At 58.6% G+C, this 21,511-nt stretch overlaps 4 protein-coding genes across 8 annotated transcripts; 1 reads left to right on the forward strand and 3 right to left on the reverse strand.

Moving 5' to 3' along the window:
* Positions 1-2,816: 2,816 nt before the first annotated feature.
* Positions 2,817-7,015, forward strand: BTC (betacellulin). 4 transcript variants are annotated; one of them, XR_003987509.1, is made up of 6 exons: positions 2,817-2,906; positions 5,397-5,477; positions 6,016-6,133; positions 6,259-6,405; positions 6,679-6,837; positions 6,910-7,015. XR_003987509.1 is itself a non-coding variant. In XM_030449578.1 (6 exons), exons 1-5 carry the CDS (start codon positions 2,837-2,839, stop codon positions 6,782-6,784), a joined length of 522 nt encoding a protein of 173 aa, XP_030305438.1. In that variant the 5' UTR covers positions 2,817-2,836; the 3' UTR covers positions 6,785-6,821; positions 6,910-7,015. The 4 variants fall into 4 exon arrangements, 3 of the variants coding, with proteins under 3 accessions (XP_030305438.1, XP_030305439.1, XP_030305437.1); XM_030449578.1 differs by having other exon boundaries at positions 6,679-6,821; XM_030449579.1 differs by having other exon boundaries at positions 6,679-6,817.
* An 880-nt stretch (positions 7,016-7,895) lies between these two features.
* LOC115598259 (basic proline-rich protein-like) lies at positions 7,896-10,651 on the reverse strand. The gene is made up of 3 exons (XM_030449930.1): positions 10,579-10,651; positions 8,700-9,821; positions 7,896-8,404 (listed from the first exon to the last, which is right to left on the reverse strand). The coding sequence occupies exons 1-3, from the start codon at positions 10,649-10,651 to the stop codon at positions 7,896-7,898; spliced, it is 1,704 nt and encodes a 567-aa protein (XP_030305790.1).
* Positions 10,652-13,329: 2,678 nt separating this feature from the next.
* LOC115598252 lies at positions 13,330-15,613 on the reverse strand. 2 transcript variants are annotated; one of them, XM_030449878.1, is made up of 2 exons: positions 15,479-15,613; positions 13,330-14,530 (listed from the first exon to the last, which is right to left on the reverse strand). In XM_030449878.1, exons 1-2 carry the CDS (start codon positions 15,493-15,495, stop codon positions 13,660-13,662), a joined length of 888 nt encoding a protein of 295 aa, XP_030305738.1. In that variant the 5' UTR covers positions 15,496-15,613; the 3' UTR covers positions 13,330-13,659. The 2 variants fall into 2 exon arrangements, with proteins under 2 accessions (XP_030305738.1, XP_030305737.1); XM_030449877.1 differs by having other exon boundaries at positions 13,330-15,276.
* A 529-nt stretch (positions 15,614-16,142) lies between these two features.
* On the reverse strand, positions 16,143-21,468 carry GSR (glutathione-disulfide reductase). The gene is made up of 13 exons (XM_030449765.1): positions 21,300-21,468; positions 20,075-20,101; positions 19,782-19,870; positions 19,331-19,400; positions 19,035-19,182; positions 18,873-18,927; positions 18,680-18,779; positions 17,848-17,934; positions 17,573-17,734; positions 17,097-17,208; positions 16,889-17,020; positions 16,574-16,707; positions 16,143-16,377 (listed from the first exon to the last, which is right to left on the reverse strand). The coding sequence occupies exons 1-13, from the start codon at positions 21,426-21,428 to the stop codon at positions 16,228-16,230; spliced, it is 1,395 nt and encodes a 464-aa protein (XP_030305625.1). The 5' UTR covers positions 21,429-21,468; the 3' UTR covers positions 16,143-16,227.
* Positions 21,469-21,511: the final 43 nt, after the last annotated feature.

Genomic DNA, 21,511 nt, shown 5'->3' on the forward strand with positions numbered 1-21,511 from the left:
CCTCCCCAGCTTTCCTGCAGCCCCTTCAGGCACTGGAAGGGGCTCTGAGGTCTCCCCAGAGCATTCTCCAGGCTGAACACCCCCAACTCTCTCAGCCTGGCTCCAGAGCAGAGCTGCTCCAGCCCTCCCAGCAGCTCCAACACCTCCAGGTCGCTCTTGTGCTGGGGGCTCCAGACCTGGACCCATCACTCCAGGTGTGGTCTCAGCAGCATGGAGTAGGGGAGAACAATCCCCTCCCTCACCCTGCTGCCCACACTTCTTGTGATGCAGCCCAGCCCATGGTTGGTTTCTGGACTCCCAGCACACAGTGCCAGCTCCTGGGGAGCTTCTCATCATCACCCAGCACCTTAAGGTCCTTCTCCTCAGGGCTGGAGGTACCCTGTGGCACTGCCCCTTGCCACTCTCCTTCCTCAGGGCCACACCAGCTCCTGCCTGGCTGGAACTGATGCTTTTCTTGGGTTGGATTCTGTCTCCAGGCCTAAAACAGCAGGACACACAATCCAAGTCAGCTGGTGGCATTGGAGCAGCCATCAGGCAGCAGCAGCATCTCAGTTCTCCTTGAAACCTTTCCTCTACTTGAGAGAAGGAAAAATAACACTGTTATTGCTGCAGGAACTTGGCACCCTGGGAACCAGCAGGTCATCTCCCCTCTGCTGATCTCTCATCCTGCTTTTTTTTATTTTCTTTTGCAGGAGATGCTGTCCATGTGTCCATGGGCAGAAGGTTTCCCAGGAGAGGACAGGGCTGGGCACAGCCACCACTCCCCACCGTGAGGTGAGGTGCAAACCCCACTCCTGATCTGGGTGCTGGGGTGCTGAGGGCTGGGGGAGGCTTGGGACATCCTTGTCAGGGAATTGTCCTCAGGCTCCAGCTGCCATCTGCTGGACACCTCTGCCTGCTGTCATTGGCACAGTCACCTCTGCCTCATCACTCCTGTCTGGTCTCATTGGCATGGCCACCTCTGCATGGTCACCTCTGCCTGGTCTTTTCTCCTTGGTCACCTCTACATGGTCACCTCTGTCTGTTGTTTTTTTTCTTGGTCACTTCTACATGGCCACCTCTGTCTGATCTCATCAGTGTGGTCACCTCAGCAAAGCCACCACTCCCTGGTCCCCTCTGCCTGGTCTCACCAGCATTGTCACCTCAGCAGGGTGTCCCTTGCCTGGTCACTTCTTTCTGCTCTCAAATGCCTGATTACTTCTGCACGGCCACCTCTGCCTGGTCTCCCCCTCTCCCTGTGACATGGCCACATCTGGAGGTGACATCTGTGCCTGTCCCCACAGGGGTCTTCCCCAGAGGGGGTGTGATACTCATGGTGACACAGGGCCAGCACCATGTCCCTTTTTGAAGATACCTTCTGCCAGCCCTTCCCCATTCCTGCTGGAAGGGAAACCATTGCTTCTGGTGACACCAGCCTTGGGGCTCCACCTCTTTTAAAACCTCTCCAAAATGCTTTTTCTCCCAATTTTATCCAGATGTGACAGATGTCAGAGACACCATTTTCTTTTGGTGGGCACAAGGATTTTTTTTCCTGCCTGCTCCTTGCCTTTGCCCACCCCACCAGGATGAAGCCAGCTCCTCTTGGGTGTCCCCAAGCCACATCCAGGTGCCACCTGCCTGTTCCCCCACCCTTTCCCAAGTCCCCACTGTCCCCACCAGATCTTTCCACCATTTCTCCAGCACACCTTGCCAGCTTTTGGGGAGCTGAGAGACTGGGCTGTCCCCAGGAGCTGGGGTGGCCACAAGCCAAGGGGTCAGCCTGGTGGAGCTCACAGCTGGGTTGGTTGTTTAGGTTTTTTTGGCAGGCTGAGGCCACAGGAGCTCGCCCACCCCCTGGCTGGTAGCCAAATGGCATGGCTGGGTGGCCGCCAGCCCTCGCATTAATAGCTGCCAGCTTGTGGTTTGAGGTCACCCGTTTCTTTTTTTTTCCTTTTTTTTCCAGTCTTTCATTTCCCTCCCTCAAATAAAATTGAGGAACTTATATTTCATGGCCTCTAACGACACCAAGCAGGCAGCAGCCCCCCCTTTTCCTCAACCCCTCCCTGCCTGCACCCAACTCCTTTTTTTTATTATTTTTCTCTGCTCTCCAACAGCACCCACCCCTGGCACCACCTCCTTCCCCAGCATCCCCAGATGGCAGGAGGGGACATGCAGGCATCCTGGGGGACACCTTCACCCCTGTGGGGCTCTGCTCTGATCGGGGGGGACTAGAAACACCCTCCCAGGCACCCCCCCCCAAAAAAAAAACAAACCAACCCCAAGCCCCCGCAAGGCCAGCGTGCAGAAGGCTTGTGCCAAGGCACAGCCCCTCGCCAAATAATTTGTAGCTGCCGTCACTCCCTGCCGAGGCCTTCGGGAGGGAGTTTTATAGCAGCTCAGGAGGAATAAATCTCCCTGTTCGTTAGAGGCCAGCGGGGGATAAATAATTAACGGGAGGGGGGGAGGCTGTATGTCCCGTCCCGCTGGGGAGTGGGAGCCCCACGGGGGAACTGGGATGGTGGGAGGCAGGGGGTATGCTGAGGGTCCCCAAACCCCCACAAGGGCTGCTGGGGAGAGGCAGCTGCTCGACGCCTGAAAGGCTGGGGACACGCTGGAGGGGACACACAAACACACACAGGTGGGAGGTGACACGCGTGGGGGGACACACAGAGACGGAGGAGGGGGGCTGGCCCCGGGGGACACCCCCGGAGCGCCAAGGGATGCCTGCCGAGGGGTGGGAGCAAGGCAGCTGGGGGAGGAGGAAGAGGAGGTGGAGGAGGAGGAGGGTGGTGCCCCCGTCCCGCTCCGCCCCGCCGCAGCCGCCGGGGCACCGGGCACCGGGCAGGCGGCAACGCGCATGGAGGCGGCGGCCCCGGCCCCGGGCGGCGGTCCCGGTACCCTGCTGCTGTGCCTGGCCCTCGCCTCCGGTAAGCACGGGGCACCCTAACCCTGACCCGACACCGTCCCGGTCCCGGGCTGTCCTTGTCCCATTCCGCGGCTTTCCCGGTCTCACGCCGGTGATCCTCCCGGTCCCATCCCGGTGCTGCCCCATCCCATCCCGCTGCTCCTCTGTATCCCCCCTTCCTCCTCGTCCCCCCACCCCTATCCCCACGCTGCTCCTATCCCAGTGCTGGCTGTGCTGGGATGTTTGTCCAATCCCATCCCGGTGTCCCCCAGGACAATCCCATTCCAATCCTTCCCCACCTGGAGTGTTTCCCCAGTCCTGTTCCTCTGCTCCCCCATGGTTCCCTGCACCCATCCCACTGATCCCCCATGTGCTCCCAGTTCCCATCCCCGTACTCTCCCCCTCCACCCCCCCATCCCACCCCAGTGTTTCCTCCACTTGGCTCTGAATCCCCGAATCCCAAAGGGGCCGGGGGGGGAAGGGGGGATCCCAGCTGCACCCCGGAGTAGGACTGGGATGCTTTTACCACCTGCTGGTGGGACACCTGCTCCTGGACTCCCAAATCCTTGGCAGCAAGGGGGGGGTTTGTGGGAGGGACCCACTCAGCAAATGTCCCCCTCTCAGCTTCTCGGCATGGGGGCTGCAGGACCAGCAGGGAGCTGCTGCTCAGGGCTGGCAGGAGGTGGCCACAGGTAGGGCTGAACATCAGCCAAGATCGGTGGTACCTTCCCCCCCGGTGGTACCCCCCGTCCCTGGGGTTTTGGGGGAGCTTTCCCCTCCACTAGGAGCAGTTTGGGTTTGGCTCTTTGGCAGGGCTGGTGACAGTGGTGACAGAACCTGCCAAACCTGTGCTGGCAGGAGGAAATTAGGGGTAGGCAACCAGTTTTGGGGTTGGGGTGCCCATCAGGCCGGGCAATGCCCAGGGTGGTTGCCCTCCTGCAATCCGGGTGTGCCCAGGGGAGAGAGAAGGGCGTTAGGGCAAAATAATCTGGTGTTTGGGATGTTGTCCTGGGTTATCTCTGGCTGCAGCCCCAGGTGGCAGCTCCAGGCTCCCCATGCACCCAAGAGATGAGGTTGCTTTGCACCCACAGCTCATGGGTGCTGCCATCAGGGTGCTGGGGGGGGATGTCACACAACACACCCCCCCCCCACACACACACACCCTGAGCTGGCAGTGCCACCGGGGCGGTCCTCACCGAGGGGCTGCCAGCCCGGAGGATGCCAAACCCCCGCAGCTGGTTGCAATAAGGGTGGGGATCTCCTCTTGGTGGGGATCTTTCCATGCCGAGCTGCAAACTCGGTCACCGGGGGTGAAGTCAGCTGCCTGCAGATGGTTCCCCAGGGGACAACCGCCCCGTGGCTCATCCCCTGGCTCCTGCCCGGCAGCTCCCACCCCGCTTGCATGGGCAAAACCTGATGGTGGGGTTCGTCCCCTGCCCCACAGGGTCTTTTTGGGGATGCTGCCCCGGTGGAGGCTCAGCCCCGACCTCCTCGCAGCTCTGTCACCCGAAGTATGTCCCGAGCACGGCGGTGCCTATATATAGCCAGGAGGGATGCGTGTGCTGGGAAAAACCATGGGATGGGGCAGGGGCGACAGCGGGCAACCACCCCAGGGTGATGAAGGGACGGATGAGGAGATGGGTACGGGCTGCCAGGCTCAGCTGCCCCAGATTCCCCCCTCTCTGGGAGTTCTTGACGTTTCCGAGCTGCAATGTGCAGCTCGGTGGGGATGAAAACACCCCTCACCCCCTCATACTCGGCATGCCACCCCTCCAGAGCCACCCAGCACCCTGTCCCACCGAGCAGGACCTGTCCCCGCTCCTCTGGGTGCCACCCCAGCAGGGTGAATCCCTTGGGGAGGGCCGGGCTGGGAACGGGGCCCTGCTGAGTCAGTGCTGGTATGCCAGCGATCCGGTTACTGCCGTGACACGCCGGGGCTGGGTGCTGGGTTTCATCCCCGTGGCCATGGCGAGCAGGGTGACCCATTTCCCCTGCTCCATTTCTGCCGGGCATCCCACGGGAATGATGGTGAAATGGGGGATTTAGCACTCGCAGCCTGGGAGCAACCAGTGGGTGCTGAACCCTGGCATTGCCATCTCCTCCCTCCCGTGTCCCGTGTGTTTTCCAGCTGCCCTAAATCCCAGGGACTTCGCCCAGGGCAGTGAGAGAGAGAGATGGATCTCCCTGGGAATCCCTCCCTGCATCCTCCCCGGGATGTGAGGCTGCTGGCTGCCGGCAGGGCTGAACCCCCCAAGCCCACCCCGCCGGCTCCCAGAGCCCTGTGCCAGGGCGTTGGTTGTGGGGGAGGCAGGCAGGGACCCTCTGCCCCTTCTCCTGGGAAAAGCCCAGGGGACAATGCCACCAGGGCAGAGAGGGGGTGTGCCACGGGCGCGGCTGCGGAGCCCTTTGCGGGTCCCCTGCCTGTGGCCGAGGATCGGGAGCTGTGTGGAGGTGATGCCAGGGGGGCTGCAGCCCCTTCCTCCCCCTCTCAGCCCCCTCTGCTGCCTTTCAGGTTTGGCTTTTTTCACCGGCGTGGGGGCCGATGCCAATGTCACCGAGGGGCTCTCCTGCAGCACGGCCGAGGGCTGCACGGGTAAGGGGGGGACGGGGGTGGGGTCAGGGTGGACATCAAGAAGGAATTCTTCGCTGATGGGACACTGACCCAGGTTGCCTAAGTAAGCTGTGGCTGCCCCATCCCTGGCAGTGTCCAAGTCCAGGTTGGATGGGGCTTGGAGCAACCTGGGCTGGTGGGAGGTGTCCCTGCCCATGCAGGGGGTTGGGACTGGATGAGCTTTAAGGTCCCTTCCAACCCCAAACAGTCTGGGATTCTGTGATCCCATGAGCGTATGGATGCTCCCGGGAGTTGGTGGCATTGGGCGGTGTGTGGGAGCGGGCCGGGGTTGGGGACACGCGGAGTGTTTTGTCTGGCACTAACACGTGGCATCCACCAAGCTGGGAAGCCACCAGGGCCAGCACCCCCCACGCAAGGACACACGGGTGCTGCTGGTGGCTCTTGGCAGCAGGCTGGGCTCAGAGCTGCCGTGGGGATGGACCAGCCCTGGGGTGCTGCCACCTCCGGGAAGAACGGCAACCCCAGGAGAGGGGCACTTCTTTGTCCTTGTCACCCTCAGGCAACGTGACACGGCTGAGGCGACAGGGACACTTCTCCAGGTGCCCCGAGGAGTACAAACACTACTGCGTCAAAGGGAGATGCCGGTTCCTGGTGGCTGAGAAAGCACCAGCCTGCGTGTAAGGGACACGGGGGGACAGGGAGAGGGGACACCACGCCTGTCCTCCGCGGGTGGGGGGGGGGACACGGGCACTGTGACATTTTTTGGACCCCTTCCTCTGCCTCCCCTTGTGCCGCGGGGCAGGTGCGAGCGGGGCTACACGGGGGCTCGCTGTGAAAGCGTGGACATCTTCTACCTGCGAGGTGACCGGGGACAGATCGTCATCATCTCCTTGATCGCCGCCATCGTCACCCTCATCATCCTCATCATCTGCGCCTGCATCTGCAGTCAGTACGTGAGGAAGAGGAGGGGCAGGGGGGGAGAGGGGTGGGAAGGGAATCTTCTGGATCGGGAAGAGATCCTGCCCAACTCCACCAGCCTGGGGAAGGTTGGGTTCGGGTGGGACACGGCCCACGAGGTCTCACAGGGCACGGAAGCCACGTGAGATCCCATCCGAGAGCTTCGGAAAGGTGGAAGCAGAGGGAGGAGGAGGAGGAGGAGCAGCGGGGCCGCCGTGCCTCCTTCTGTTTGGGTTTTAATTCTTCTTTTTCCAACCCCTCGAAGCCACTGCCGGAAGCAGCGGAGGAAGAGGAAGGCAGAAGAGATGGAGACGTTAAACAAGGATTCGCCTTCCAAAACCGAGGGCGTGCTGGAGACGGGCATCGCGTGAAGGTGCTGAGCCCGGGGGTGACAGCAGCCCCTGTGAGGTGACAGCAGCCCCAGGTGGGGTGACAGCAGCCCCCCCGAGTGGGGTGGGGTGGGGGCTGAGGCTGAAGCCCTCCCTTCTCCCCACAGGAGCTCCAGGTACCTGCGGGCAGGTCCCAGGCGGCGGCACCGGCTGGCTCCAGGGTTGGGGAATAAACAGTGACAACGGCTTCAATAAAGGGGTGACGGAAACGGTGTCTGCGTGTGGCCACGATCCTGAGGGGACCCGCGTGGGAGGGGATACCGGGGGGGGGGGGAATGGAACCGGAGGGGCGGGAGGTGCTGTGGTGCCCCTTCTGTCCGCTAGGGGGCGCTGTCGGATGGGGCAGGAGCCGCTCGCGCCCGCCAGGGGGCGCTGTCAGTGGGGGGGCAGAAGCCGCTCGCAGCCGCTAGGGGGCGCTGTCCCTGGGGGCAAGAGGCGCTCGCGCCCGCCAGGGGGCGCTGTCAGTGGGGGGGCGGCAGAAGCCGCTCGCAGCCGCTAGGGGGCGCTGTCGGGTGGGGCAGGAGCCGCTCGCGCCCGCCAGGGGGCGCTGTCCATGGGGGCAAGAGCCGCTCGCGCCCGCCAGGGGGCGCTGTCAGTGCGGGGGCAGCAGGAGTCACTCGCAGCCGCTAGGGGGCGCTGTCGGGTGGAGCAGGAGCCGCTCGCGCCCGCCAGGGGGCGCTGTCAGTGGGGGGGGCAGAAGCCGCTCGCAGCCGCTAGGGGGCGCTGTCGGGTGGGGCAGGAGCCGCTCGCAGCCGCTAGGGGCGCTGTCAGTGGGGGGGCAGAAGCTGCTCGCAGCTGCTAGGGGGCGCTGTCCCTGGGGCAAGAGGCGCTCGCGCCCGCTAGGGGGCGCTGTCAGTGGGGGGGGGGGCAGAAGCCGCTCGCAGCCGCTAGGGGCGCTGTCCCTGGGGGCAAGAGGCGCTCGCGCCCGCCAGGGGGCGCTGTCAGTGGGGGGGCGGCAGAAGCCGCTCGCAGCCGCTAGGGGGCGCTGTCGGGTGGGGCAGGAGCCGCTCGCGCCCGCCAGGGGGCGCTGTCCATGGGGGCAAGAGCCGCTCGCGCCCGCCAGGGGGCGCTGTCAGTGCGGGGGCAGCAGGAGTCACTCGCAGCCGCTAGGGGGCGCTGTCGGGTGGAGCAGGAGCCGCTCGCGCCCGCCAGGGGGCGCTGTCAGTGGGGGGGGCAGAAGCCGCTCGCAGCCGCTAGGGGGCGCTGTCGGGTGGGGCAGGAGCCGCTCGCAGCCGCTAGGGGGCGCTGTCAGTGGGGGGGGCAGAAGCTGCTCGCAGCTGCTAGGGGGCGCTGTCCCTGGGGGCAAGAGGCGCTCGCGCCCGCTAGGGGGCGCTGTCAGTGGGGGGGGGGGGGGCAGAAGCCGCTCGCAGCCGCTAGGGGGCGCTGTCCCTGGGGGCAAGAGGTGCTCGCGCCCGCCAGGGGGCGCTGTCAGTGGGGGGGGGGGGGGGCAGAAGCCGCTCGCAGCCGCTAGGGGCGCTGTCGGGTGGGGCAGGAGCCGCTCGCGGCCGCAAGGGGGCGCTGTCGGTGAGGGCAGGAGCCGCTCGCAGCCGCTAGGGGGCGCTGTCCATGGGGGCAAGAGCCGCTCGCGCCCGCCAGGGGGCGCTGTCAGTGGGGGGGGGCAGAAGCCGCTCGCAGCCGCTAGGGGGCGCTGTCCCTGGGGGCAAGAGGCGCTCGCGCCCGCCAGGGGGCGCTGTCAGTGGGGGGGGGGGGGGGTCAGAAGCCGCTCGCAGCCGCTAGGGGGCGCTGTCGGGTGGGGCAGGAGCCGCTCGCGCCCGCAAGGGGGCGCTGTCGGTGAGGGCAGGAGCCGCTCGCAGCCGCTAGGGGGCGCTGTCCATGGGGGCAAGAGCCGCTCGCGCCCGCCAGGGGGCGCTGTCAGTGCGGGGGCAGCAGGAGTCACTCGCAGCCTCTAGGGGGCGCTGTCGGGTGGGGCAGGAGCCGCTCGCGCCCGCCAGGGGGCGCTGTGTCAGCGGCTCTCTCAGCCGGATCCGGAGCGGCGGGGACGGAACCGGGACCGAGGGACTGAGGGACTCCTCTGCGGGCAGCCCGGGGGTTCTGACGGAGCTGCTCCACCCGCAAGGCTGCTCCCGGTGCTGCTGCTGCCACCGCCGCACGCGCGGCTCCACGCACGGAGCGGAGCGAACACCGACGCCACCGGGTGTGCTCCGGACCGCAAAGGCGCTGGACCGGGTCCGGCTGCCGGCCGTTCTCCCGGGAGTGCTCCGAGGCGGCTGAGGGTGAGGCCGTCTCTGGTTCCGGACATGAACCGGCGGCGACGTCGTCTCCTCGGCGGGTTCGGAGCGCCGGGAAGGGGCCGGGACAGGGAAACCGGGCAAAACACGGGTAAAAGGGGTGAAAACCGGGTCAAGACTGGGCGAACCGGGGCCGTTCACCCCCCTTCTGTCTCCGCCAGCGGGCTCCGGTGCGGGAGCGGGGACCCCCGGCTGGCAGCTCTTGCCGGGAACGGCGGGGGGACCCCGGGCAGACGCCAGCAGCTGCGGGGTCGGGGTCCCGGGGTCGGGAGCCGCCGGCCCGGCCCGGTACCGGCGGGCGCTCGGTGTGTGCGTGTCCCGGTGATTCTCCCGGGACGGAACCGCCTGGCTCCTTCTCTCCGGCACTTCCCAGGGCGGCTGTCGCGGAACAGAAACCCCGGACCCGCGCTGGCTCTGCCGGGCTCGGGAGAAACAGGACCGGTGAGTGCTGGGGGCACTGGTTTGCACTGGGGACACTGGTTTGCACTGGGAGCAGCCCCTGGCCCGTCCGGTCTCACCCACCGGAGGCCGAGGCCGGCAGCACCGGGCCCTGACCCATACCTGGGATTGACAGGAAACCTCCTTTTTCAGCCCAAAACTGCCGCGGTGCGAGCAGAGGCGGCTCCTGCAGCTCGGTCGGTGGGACGGGGAAGCCCCCGGCCCGGGCACGAGTCCTCGGGAGGTGTTGATGGCCACGGGGATGGTGTTGGTGGCCCAGCCGACGCCTATGGAAGGCTGATCCCGGTGGGAAGGCTGATCCCGGGACTGTCCTGCTGGACACCCACAGGGTGATGATGTTCATACCACAGTTACATGTATTACAGCGTTTATAGGTCTAATTTCTGTATTTTTACTCTCTATCCCCTCACTTTACATTATACAACTCTTTATATTTACAGAGCAGTTCCTGGTGTGTCCCAGAGTGCTAAATTCCACCTTTTATTAAGCCTCAAATCCCCTCATGAGTGAGGGCCCTGCCTGTCGGGTGGCCGAACCCCCGGTTCTTTCCGGCCCAGCCCGGTTCGGGCTCTTTGTTTCTTTATTTCTTTGTTCATTTCTCTGTTTGAGCTCCCGTTTGTTTCAGGTCCAGCCCCTGGATGGCTCCAGCTCTGGATCATTTCAGCTCCTGATCCCCTCCCCGGCACCATCAGAACCACTCCTGGGGCTGGAGCAACCCCGGGATCCATCTCAGGGTCCATAATTATTAATTTATAGTTTGTTAATGAGGAGAAATTGGCCCCTGTTCGGCTGCACCACAAAGTGTGAAGCAGAGTTAAAGGAATCAAAGGGTTATTTAAGGGAAAAGCACCCAAAAAGGAGCAGGGGTTCAGGGAGAGGTAAATGAGGGAAACAATGCAGGATTAATTGCTGTGAACAACTTCATCAACAACAGCGTGCACTTAGTGACTTAATTAGCAAAAGCTGTGCCCCCAACAGGATAAGAAAAGGGGTGTGGGGGAAAGAGAAACAGGTTTTAGGAGATTAAATACCCGGGGACACAATTTGGAACAAATGTGGCAACTTCACTCTCCAAAATGCTCCTGCAGACTGCAGCTTTTTTCCCATTTCTTTTTTTCCCGTTGTTTTTGTCCATCACCATCTCAGCCTCCTCCAACCTTTCCCTCCTGGTTTTACAGTCCCTGCCAGGTGCAGCTTTGCACCACGTGAATGTTTTCCCCTCTTCCTCCTACTCCAAGTGACTGTTTTATCCTTGGGAAAAGTCCTTGAGGAAGTAAAAAGTGTGAGAGAAACAGGAGGAGTGGTACTGACTGGAGTCGATCCTGCTTACCAGCAGGAACACACCCAGAGTTCCCCCAGTGTGTGTCCTGCTCCCTTTCTGGCTCAAAAGTCAAAAACTTTTGGTGACCCCGTGGCTTTTGAGGCAGAGGAGTGTGATTTGGGGACAGTTTGTGTCCATTTCAAGCACACTGCTGAGCTGCAGTCCTCCTTTAGCACTGTATCCAAATCCCTAAGTTTTTGACAAGGGAAACCTTTCCCAACAATGTCTGCAATTCCTGAGCATCCTGAAGCTCTTTTAAGTTTAAAAACAACAGAAAACATAAAACTCTGCAACTCCAGGGTTTTAACAACTTAAATGACAGGTTTACAACATCAGTAATGTTATTTTACAAGGACTCATGTCCTAACCAGAGGCATCTGCAATAACCAAAGGTAAATAAACACTCACAGGTTTTAAGCTTCTATTAGGTTCTACAAGTTGGTTTTTTCCTACAGGAAACATCTGCAACGTGTCATCAAGGATCAGCAGAACATCAGAGTTCTTAACAAACAGAACAGGTATAAACCTGGATTATCCACAACACGTTTCCCTGGCATCTTCATCATCTACATCCAGACTCAGCTGATCAGGTGAGAGCCTCTGCTGGAGTCACCTCACTCAGACACAATTCATCCAGGAAGAACAAATGGTGATTAGACATGGGGATAAAAAGAGGAAAATAACCACAAATATGACATAAATCCATTCCCTGACATTACCCCAAAAAAAAAAAGAAAAGAAAGAAAGCCACTTAAGAGATTCCCAGGTGTGGACTGCAGTTTCTGCTACTTCAGTGCATTCTTTGGTAATATTTTTAGCTATTTTACCATCATCTATTTTAAGACAACAATTAGAGATGAAATTTAGCAAAAACTCCTCCCTCAGAAGCTAAGAGATAATTGTGCCTTGCAGTAATTTGTGCTGATAAGCCACATCTCACAACTGATCTGTCTGCTAGCAAGGACAGGGCTTGGTTAGGTTCATTAGCAGCCAATTCTACCACCACTTGTAGTCTAATAATTTGATTCAGATTATAAATTGGATCACATGATCCATTAATAATATTGTAGAGATTCCATGTTGCTGGATCATAATACCTGATGATTCATTTAGGGGTCCATTTGTTCTAATTTTGGGAACCAGGTTTTGCCCCTTCCACATTTCTGATGAACCTCCTGGCTCAGGCCAGTTTTAAGCAGGGTTTAATTTCATCAGGGAAAACTTGGAAATGGCCAAATGATCCCAGGTGCCTGCCCATGTGTGGTAGCTCTGTGACCACAACTGAAGTGATGACTTTTAATTGCAAATAAATCCCCACAAAAAGAACAACTCATAACAACATGAACCATCCCAACGAGGGGGAGTTGCTGCCAATCTCTGGGGGCACTGGATATTTTAGGACTTGATTGTTTGATTATTTTTTTCACCAATCATTTCCAGGGATGGTTCATTCAGGGGGTGAGTAAATTTACTGAGTTGAGGTTGAGACCTTTTTTTTCCTCTCTGCCATCTTTTTGTTTTCTTTTTATTTGCATTTATTTTTATTTTCTCCTTTCTTTGCAGAGGGAGAGTTTTACTTTCCTTTATTATTTGAATTGCTACCCTGAATTTGACCTTATGGGCCACTCCTCTATCAAGGTTTTTAGCCCACATGCAAGAGTTTGGTCCAAAAGCATGGAAGGGATCCCTCTCTGCTTGGCCTCCTCCTCAAGCCTGGTGAAAGCTCCCAGTTCACCCTGGGACAAAGTCTCTGTCTCTGCCCTGTGTTATTTTTCTTCCTGTTCACAACTGTCCCTTCACCCCAGGGATCCCCCCACTCCTGAGGAGGATTCTGGGGTGGGCAGAGCATAAAAAGGTTTCTGATTGCCTGCTGGGGCCTGAGGGGTTTGCACAGAGGAGTCCCTAAAATAATCCATGGCTGGCACCTTGTACTTGTGGCTGTGTTCAGTTAATTCCGTGGCCAGGTCATCCCAAGTGTACTTGGTGCCCATTAATCAACTTCCAATGTTATTCTTAATTAGCATCACTGGGATTTTTAGTCCCCAGGGCAGCCCTCAGATGAGAACATCCATCCTCTCTGGCTGCACCCTTAACATCAGAGGGCTGTCCTGGTGTGGATCAGCAGGTGATTGTGGATCTTTGTGGATTCTCGAGCACAGATCCTGTGAGGAAGGGCTGAGGGAGCTGGGGGTGTTGAGGCTGGAGAAGAGGAGGCTCAGGGGAGACCTCATCACTCTCTCCAACTCCCTGAAAGGAGGTTGGAGCCAGGGGGGGGTTGGGCTCTTTTCCCAGGCAACTCTCAGCAAGACAAGAGGGCAGGGTCTCAAGTTGTGCCAGGGGAGGTTTAGGTTGGAGATGAGAAAGAATTTCTTTGTGGAGAGGGTGATCAGGCATTGGAATGGGCTGCCCAGGGAAGTAGTGGATTCTCCGTGTCTGGAGATCTTTCCAAAGAGCCTGGATGTGGCACTGAGTGCCATGGGCTGGGAACTGCAGCGGGAGTGGATCAAGGGTTGGACTTGATGATCTCTGAGGTCCCTTCCAACCCAGCCAATTCTAGGATTCTATGTTGTGGCTTTGGGGATGTTGTTTGTGGATGCTGGGAGACACAGCCCCCCAAGGCATGGGGCTCCCCTCTTCCTGTGGGGTCAGTCAGCCCAGCATTAAAAGCAGCTGGTTGTGTAGGGATCAGGAAGCCGTGTAATCACCAGTAATTAGCATGGCTCCTGGCCCCAGTGTCCCAAGGTTTCCTTTTCACAGCTCCCCCTGAGGTGAGACCCTGACCACATACTCTGTGTCAGTCTCAGAGGGCATTTACTGAACTGCTGCTTCTACTGCAACAGTTCCAAGGGAGAATGCACAAGCTGTCTGTGTGCTGCCTGCCTCTGCCCTGTCTCTCGTTTACAGGAAGGCTGAACCACTCTCACCAGGGGCAGGCGTTTGTGTTCTATCTCTCCTTCATCCTGCTCTGAGCTATCAGAAGTATCATTGTGGGAGGAGGACTGACCAGAGGCACCTTCCACAATCACAGAAAGCTGCTGGAGCTTCTTCTCCAAGCTGTTCATTCTCTTAGCACCAGTTTCTATGAAAATGTTGACCAGATTGGCTAATTCTGTTACATCTCCCTCTAGCTGATTAGCAGGGGCTGGCTGCATGCTTGCTGCTCGTGGCTGCTTTTTAGTTTTTAAAACAGAGGGATGGCATTTCCCCTTTTTGGAAGCAAAATGCACAGTTCTCTTAGAGGGTGGTTGTGGGGGAGCCTCCTCTCCCTCATCAGTAGTGTATTCTGAATCAGATGACGAGCATTCTGTTACCGGGTTGGGTCCACAGCACACCTCAAAGTCTTGTTCACAAGACTCAACAAATCTTCTAAAATCCCCAAGCTTCCCTGCCGTGCCACACTCTCTGCTCTCTAATTTTTTTTGCAATTCCTCCTTCTCCTGCCAAACGATGGCAGCCAGGAGAAAAAACACACGAGCATTAAAATAATCGAGGCCGAATTTTTTGATCTGTTTTTTGGTCTGTTTATCAAGAGTTGCACAGCTGTCCAAAGACCTGAGGGTTTGTGCAATGGCTTTAAATTCTCCCTTCTTATACTGCTGGTAAACCCAGCTGTACATGTCTGCTGTCGGGATGTATTGATGTTTTTTGAGGTGCTCCCAGAAGGGGCGCACAAACCGGCACTGCTGAAACTCCTCCTCCCTGTAAGGGGGAAACACAACTGCCTGAACCCCCCTGCTGGCACCACAAACACCTCCAGGCTCCATTTCCCAAGTAATCTCAATTTCAGTTTGTAATTAAAGAGTTAAATTCTGCAGTTTGAGTGCCAAGTTACAGGCAGGTCCCAGGATTTCCCTCCTCTCGCCCGCTGGCTGTGTGGATTAAAATGTAATTATTATTATTTTGGTATTTTGTTTTTGAGGGGAAATTGGGCACTGCTCCTCTGCACCACAAATTGCAAAGCAGACAATTCAAGAGCCAAACGGGGTATTTAAGGGAAGAGAATCCAGTTAGGGAACAGGGTTTCAGGAGGAGGCAAATAATTGGGTAAATGAGGGAAACAATGCAGGACTGATTGCTCTTCACAACTTAATGAACAAAGTCTGCCCTTAGTGGCTTAATTACCAAAAGGTGTGCCCCAAACTGAAAAGAAAAAAGAAAAGGGTGAAGTGTGTGGAAGAAACAAGTTTTAGGAGATGAAATATCAAGTGATGAAAGGTTAGGAAAAGGGAATAAATATTGGCGATTTCACCCTCCCGCAGACTGCAGCTTTTTTTCCTTTTTTTTTTTTCCCGTCTTCGTTGTTCGTCTTTCCCCGGCCTTGCCCAACAACAGGGAGGATGTGTCCGCTGGTTCTTATGCTGTTCCAGGCTCTGTTCCTCTGCACCACGTTGATTCTTTTCCCCTCTGCCTCCTGCTCCAAGGGGCTGTTCCTCTTCGGAGAAAATCTTTTCAGAAGCCAAGTGTGACAGAGAAACAGGGAAGATCGGCATTGAACGGAATTAACCATTTCACAGCCAGCTTCTAGCAGTCATTTGCAGGCTCAGGACACACTTTTTTCCATTTTATTGGCGGGTGTTCACCACAAACACACACACACACACCCCACATACGCCGCGCCGCCTTAGTCCCGCCGCGGCTTCTCCTCACCTGGGGCTGGCGAACATCCACCTTCCGGAAAGCCAGAGACAGAACTCGAACCAGAACCAGAACCTGTACCTATACCTGTACCAGTACCAGTATCAGTACCAGAGCCGCTTCCCGCGCACAGCTCTGAGGTGAGGAGAAGGGAAAATGGCGCCCAGAAGCTCCTCAGGGGAGGAGAAGCCACCGCGTGCGGGGGGGGGCGGGGCCAGCGCGGGGCCCATCGGCTGCTGGGTCCTTGTGCCCGCCCGCCCGCCCGCCCGGCGCTCACCGGGACCGAGGGAACCGGGACGCGGGAGTGGGGTGAGAGGACACGGGGAAATGGTTTCTAAGTGGAAGAGGGGAGATTCAGGTTGGACATGAGGAAAAAATTCTTTAATTTGAGGGTGCTGAGCCCCTGGAGCAGGTTGTCCAGGGAAATTGTGGAAGCTCCATCCCTGGCAGTGTCAAAGTCCAGGTTGGATGGGGCTTGGTACAACCTGGGCTGGTGGGAGGTGTCCCTGCCCATGCAGGGGGTTGGGACTGGATGAGCTTTGAGGGGGATGAGCTTTGAGGGGGATGAGCTTTAAGATCCCTTCCAAACCATTCTGTGATCCTCTCATGTTTATTTCCCACTCCCCAGCAAGCCACACCACCCCTACAGACCCGCTCTCCAGACAACCGCCTGTCCTTAAGGCATATTTTTATTGTTGTTGTTTAAGACATATAAAACCCATTTTCCTGGGCGGCTCTGCTGTCCCTGGGTCTCCCCCACCTCATCGCAGTGTCACCAGCTCCTCAGCAGACGTGGGGTGGATGGCAACGGTGTTGTCCAGGTCGGCCTTGGTGGCCCCCATTTTGATGGCCACGGCGAAGCCCTGCAGTATCTCATCACAGCCCAACCCTTGCATGTGCAGCCCCACCACCTGAGGGGAAAAGAACCCAGAGGTGGGGTGGGGACCCAGCACCACCAAAATCCAGGCTGAACATGGATGGGGAGCTGGATCCCAGCCCGAGAATTGCTCTGAGAAAGTCAGAGATGCCCACGCAGGGACAGGAGGTGGTGGTCCTCCCCAAGCTGTGGTCCCTGCCACCCTCCTGCAGTGGGTCCCCTCCACGCACCTTCTCCTCCTTGCCAGTGCACACCAGTTTCATGACACACTTGACCTTCCTCTGGGTGACAGCGTGGTACAAGGGGGTGAATGATGTTGTGTAGATCTTCACATTCTCCCTCCCGTGCGTGGCCACAGCTTCGTCTGTAGCAGGAGACATTTCAGGTACCTCATGAAGCCTTTATGAAGAGGGAGTCAAAGCACACCTTTGGAAGGCTCAGAACATGGGCTGGAGGTCAGATTGTGTCCCCCAACATCAAACCACCAGCTCTGAGCCACAGTGTTCCCAGTTTCTTCCCCCCACCCATGCCATTTCCATTCCCACCTTCGGTGAGGCCCACGGTGCCAATGGGGGGGTGGCTGAAGACAACAGTGGGGATGTTATGGTAGTCCAACTTGGAGTCCTGCTTGCCCTCAAACAGCCTGTGGGCCAGCTTCCTGCCAGCTGCAATGGCCACTGCAGGGAGGGACAGGGAGCCTCAGAGGGCCAGCATGGCACCGAGGGGCTGGGGAGAGGGACATGGCCACAGTACCTGGGGTGAGGAGGACTTTCCCACAGACATCCCCAACAGCATAGACCCCTCTCCTGGTGGTGTTCTGGTACTCGTCCACCACCACATGGCCCTTGGCATCCACCTGCACACCCTGCCATGGGAAATGGTAGCTGCCTCAGCATGTATCCCAGGAGGGATGGGACAAGCTTTGTCCCTGGAGGACCTGTGATGGTCCCATCTGGAGGTAGGACATGGTGGGAAGACCATCCTGTGCAGGCTTTGGAGATCCATGGGATTCCTGTGGGATCTCCAGAGTCCTCCAAAGATCTGTGGAAGCCCTGGAGACCCAGGGAACCTCAGAAACCCCTGGGAACCCCAGAGACTTGTGGGACCCCTGCAAACCCTTGTAACCTGTAGGACCTCCAGAGACCCACAGGACCCTTAGAAACCCACAGAACCCCTGGAAACCCACGGCATCCTCACACCAGTGTGTCAGGGACGTGCTGCCATCTCACCACTTGGTCCAGGCACAGCTCCTCAGTGTTGGGCTCCCTCCCCACAGCCCACAGCAGGCAATCCACATCCCGGATCACTCCTTCTGTTGGCTTCCGTCCTGGCACCGAGGAGGTCACTGTCACATCCAGCAACCCACAAGGGGACTTGGTGACTGTCTTGACCTGCAGGGAACAGAGACCACAATGGGAGAAGGTGACAATGACTTTCACCTTGCACTGCAGGACCAGGGATGCCACCAAAGCCATGACCCACCGAGCAGCACCCAACATGGTACCTGCGTGTGCTTCCAGACGTCCACCCCGGTGTTCTCCAGCTCCTGGGTGCAGTTGGAGCTGATCATGGAGTCGAAGGTCCTCAGGACCTGGGGCAGGGACCCACCAGTCCCACCAGATGAGGGTCAACAGGTGAAAGCCTTGCCTGGTAGCCCCCATCCACCAACATTTCCCTACACCCACCCATGCTCAGAGAGGTTCGGGACACTTCTGGTTAATGACCAAGTTCTCCTCTCTTTGTTTTCCCTTTTACATTTTTTAGGGTTTTGTCTTTTCTTTCTTTCAAGTCTCAACTTGAAACAGAGCTCAAGGATCGGGGTGCGGTGGCACAAAGGGCTGCAGAATCGCCTGGCATGAGGGTGGGAGCTGCTGAAATCCTCCTGGCAGCAACCTACACTCTTCTTCTCACCACATCTGACCCTCCCTGTCCCTCCTTACACCCAACCACCAAATGCCACCATCTTCCATATCCCATTTCCCACCATCATCCACAGTCCCTTTCCCACCATCTTCCACATCCCATTTCCCACCATCTTCTGCACCCCCTTTCCCACCATCTTCTGCATCCCCTTTTCCATCATCTGCAGTACCCCCTTTTCCACCATTTTCTGCACCTCCTTTCCCACCATCTTCTGCATCCCCTTCCCCACCACCTCCTCCATTCCCTTTCCCACCATCTTCTGCATCCCCTTCCCCACCATCCCCTCCATCCCATTTCCCACCACCTTCCGCATTTCCTTTCCCACCCTCCCCAGCCTGTGCCCACCCAGACCCTGCTTTCCCAGCTGGTGGGAGGTGATGCCCAGAAAACCCCAGCAGCCTGGGATGTCCTACCTTATCCTGACGGATCAGCAGGGATGACTTGGATCCCAAGATGGACAGGATCCCTACCAGCTCCACCGCGATGTAGCCGGCACCCACGATAACGCTGCGCCTGCCGAGAAGCGACGATGCCCTCAGCACGGAGCTGCTGCTGGTGGTGGCAGCCCCGGGGGGGTGGGAGGGGTGGGGATGAGCTCTGCTTTACTTGGGCAGCTCCTCCAGGTCGAAGAAGCCATCGCTGGTTATCCCCAGGCTGGCACCTGCAAAGTAGAGCCCATTTCGCACCCCTCGCCGGCTTCCCATCCCACCTCCCCGAGCCCCCTGGTCCTTGGGCTGCCCTCTCTCCAGGGAGTTTTGCCAGGCTCACCAGGAATTTCACTGTCGCGGGGGACGGAGGGATGGCCCCCTGTGGCTATCAGGATGTGAGGAGCTGTGTACTTTTTCCCTTCCACCTCAATGGTGGGTTGGGGGTCAGCAGTGAACTTGCCATAGCCCCGAATGATGTCGATGTTAGCCTGAAGGGGAGGGTGGCAGTCAGGTGATTAACAGGAGGAGGAGAGGCAGCTAACAAAGCTGAGGCTTCCACAATTAGAGGATAACCATTAAGGCTGGAAAAGCAGCCAAAAAGCCCAACCCAGCTTCCCAGGACAGACACAGCCTCACCTTCTTCATGTTGTTCTCATAGATCTCATTCAGGCGTCTCACGTAGGCATCACGCTTCTCTTTAATTGTTCTGGAACAAAGCAGGGGCTTAGTGCTGTCAATGCCACTGAATGGATCCACACAGATCAGAAAAAACAAAAAAACTCAATCCCTTTCATATGTGCCACCCACACAACTCAAAAAAAACCCCAACCAACCAGCCCTGAGCTACCCAGCTGTCCCCACCGACACCAGGTTTCTGTGCCTGCTTCCCTCTTGTCTGAAGTCTCTTCTCACGGCTGGTTTGCCACTCTTCCTTCCCAAAATCCAGCAGGAATCCCAGCTCAGCATCTGTCCCTGGGAAGCCTCAAAGTGGCCATGGAACCCTCTGTGGTGCTCAACCAGCCCCAGTGCTCCTGGTGGGACACACACCAGGAGCTGCTGGTTGCCCACCAGCTCTTCCCATCCTCACCTCCAGCTGAACTTGATTCCAGGGGTTTCAAAGCCATAGTCAGCGTGGTCATGGATGAACTCCATGTGGATCGCCGCGTTGCACATCACCTGCCCACACACAAACCACCAGCTGGGTCCGATTTTAGGGGAAAATCCCATGCCTGGAGCACTTTATGGCATCTTAGTGGTTCCACTAAGGCTCCCAAGGCCCTGCTTCCTCCCTGCTCCTTCCTCCCCACACCCCACGGTTTGGCAGGCACCCACACCAAACCCAACCCATGGCCAAGGAGCTGGCATTGAACATGTCCTCACCTTCTTTGGCACACACCCAACATTGACCTAGAAGGAAGAAAGAACGACGAGGTTTAGGCTTTTTTTTCAAAGGTGACACTCTGAACAGCAGGAACTAGTTCTCCATCCAGGAAAATAAAGGCAAAATTATGTGGTTTCTTTGCCAAAGAGGACTGTAAAATCCTTCAGTGCCTCAGGGCCATGTGTTTTGCCCCTTGCCCTTCACTTCCTTGATAGAGAACATCATGGTTTGATTTTTGTCCTATCAGCCATTTCAAAAGCATTCCCAAGAAGAAGGGTGTTTGCCAACCCTGCCCCTAGTTCAGGGGAACACACTTAAAGCACTTAAAACAACAACCTGTCCCGGGCTTGTCTGAGGAGCAAGTTCGGTTTTCCTGCACTCCGTGCTCCGAGTTCTGCTCTGCAACCTTCCGGGGGTAACCGCGTTACAGTTGTCCCCAGGGGGACCTCTCACTGTCCCTTTTATCACCCTGAACACAGCCAGAAGGAACCATCACCCTCCCAGGGTGACAAGACAGGTCCTTGCGCAATGCTCCCTGCCCGGGATGGCGACTCTGCCCCCCGGATACCCCTGCTGCGGGATGGGGGAGCGCCCAGAACCAGTATGGAGGGACTGGGATCACCTCCAGGGGACTGGAAGCATCCTGGGGGGGACGGGAGCAGCCCCGGCGGGATCGAGAGCAGCCCGGGAGGAACCAAGAACAACCCAAAGGAGAAACGGGAGCAGCCCCGGGCAGACCGGGATCACCGCCGGGGGGACGAAACCATCCCCGGGGGAACCGGGATCATAGCCGGGGGGACGGAACCACCCCCGGGGGTACCGGGATCATAGCCGGTGGGACGGGACCGCCCCCGGGGGAACCGGGATCACAGCCGGGGGGACAAAGCCACTCCCGGGGGAACCGGGATCACAGCCGGGGGGACGGGACCGCCCCCGGGGGAACCGGGATCACAGCCGGGGGGACAAAGCCACTCCCGGGGGAACCGGGATCACTGCCGGGGGGACGAAACCACCCCCGGGGGGAACCGGGATCACAGCCGGGGGGACCAGGAACCGAGAACAACACGGGAACCATCTCCGGAATGACCGGGAGTACCCCAGGGAGGACCGAGAGCAGCCCTAAGGGGCCGAACACGAACAGCACCGGAGAACCGGAACCAGCCCGGGGGTAACCGGGCCCGCATACCTCACCCCCCCCCTCCCGCCGTTTCCCCCGGGACTCACGCAGGTGCCTCCGAGCCGCCCCGGCTCCACCAAAGCCACCCGGGCCCCCAGCTCCGCTGCCCGCCGGGCCCCCGCCAGCCCTCCGGACCCCCCGCCCAGCACCAGCAGCTCATAAGCGGCCGCCGCCATAGCTCCGGGCTCGGTAAGGTTCGGTAAAGCCCCGCCCCGAAGCCATCGTCCTCCTCCTCCTCCCCACCACCATCACCACCCCG

Source organism: Calypte anna, chromosome 4A, assembly GCF_003957555.1.
Source record: "Calypte anna isolate BGI_N300 chromosome 4A, bCalAnn1_v1.p, whole genome shotgun sequence".
Classification (NCBI taxonomy): Eukaryota; Metazoa; Chordata; class Aves; order Apodiformes; family Trochilidae; genus Calypte; species Calypte anna.

Coding starts and splice junctions, on each gene's coding strand:
- LOC115598259 (XM_030449930.1), bottom strand. CDS start 10,651: ATGGTGATGGACAAAAACAACGGGAAAAAAAGAAATGGGAAAAAAGCT. Junction 9,822..10,578: donor CTGCAGGAGCATTTTGGAGA/GTGAAGTTGCCA, acceptor GGTGTCCAGCAG/GACAGTCCCGGGATCAGCCT. Junction 8,405..8,699: donor GCGCCCCCTAGAGGCTGCGA/GTGACTCCTGCT, acceptor CCCCACTGACAG/CGCCCCCTGGCGGGCGCGAG.
- LOC115598252 (XM_030449877.1), bottom strand. CDS start 14,595: ATGGAGCCTGGAGGTGTTTGTGGTGCCAGCAGGGGGGTTCAGGCAGTT.
- BTC (XM_030449578.1), top strand. CDS start 2,837: ATGGAGGCGGCGGCCCCGGCCCCGGGCGGCGGTCCCGGTACCCTGCTG. Junction 5,478..6,015: donor CACGGCCGAGGGCTGCACGG/GTAAGGGGGGGA, acceptor TGTCACCCTCAG/GCAACGTGACACGGCTGAGG. Junction 6,134..6,258: donor GAGAAAGCACCAGCCTGCGT/GTAAGGGACACG, acceptor GCCGCGGGGCAG/GTGCGAGCGGGGCTACACGG.
- GSR (XM_030449765.1), bottom strand. CDS start 21,428: ATGGCGGCGGCCGCTTATGAGCTGCTGGTGCTGGGCGGGGGGTCCGGA. Junction 17,021..17,096: donor GAAAGTCCTCCTCACCCCAG/GTACTGTGGCCA, acceptor CCCTCCCTGCAG/TGGCCATTGCAGCTGGCAGG. Junction 16,378..16,573: donor GCACTGGCAAGGAGGAGAAG/GTGCGTGGAGGG, acceptor TTTTCCCCTCAG/GTGGTGGGGCTGCACATGCA.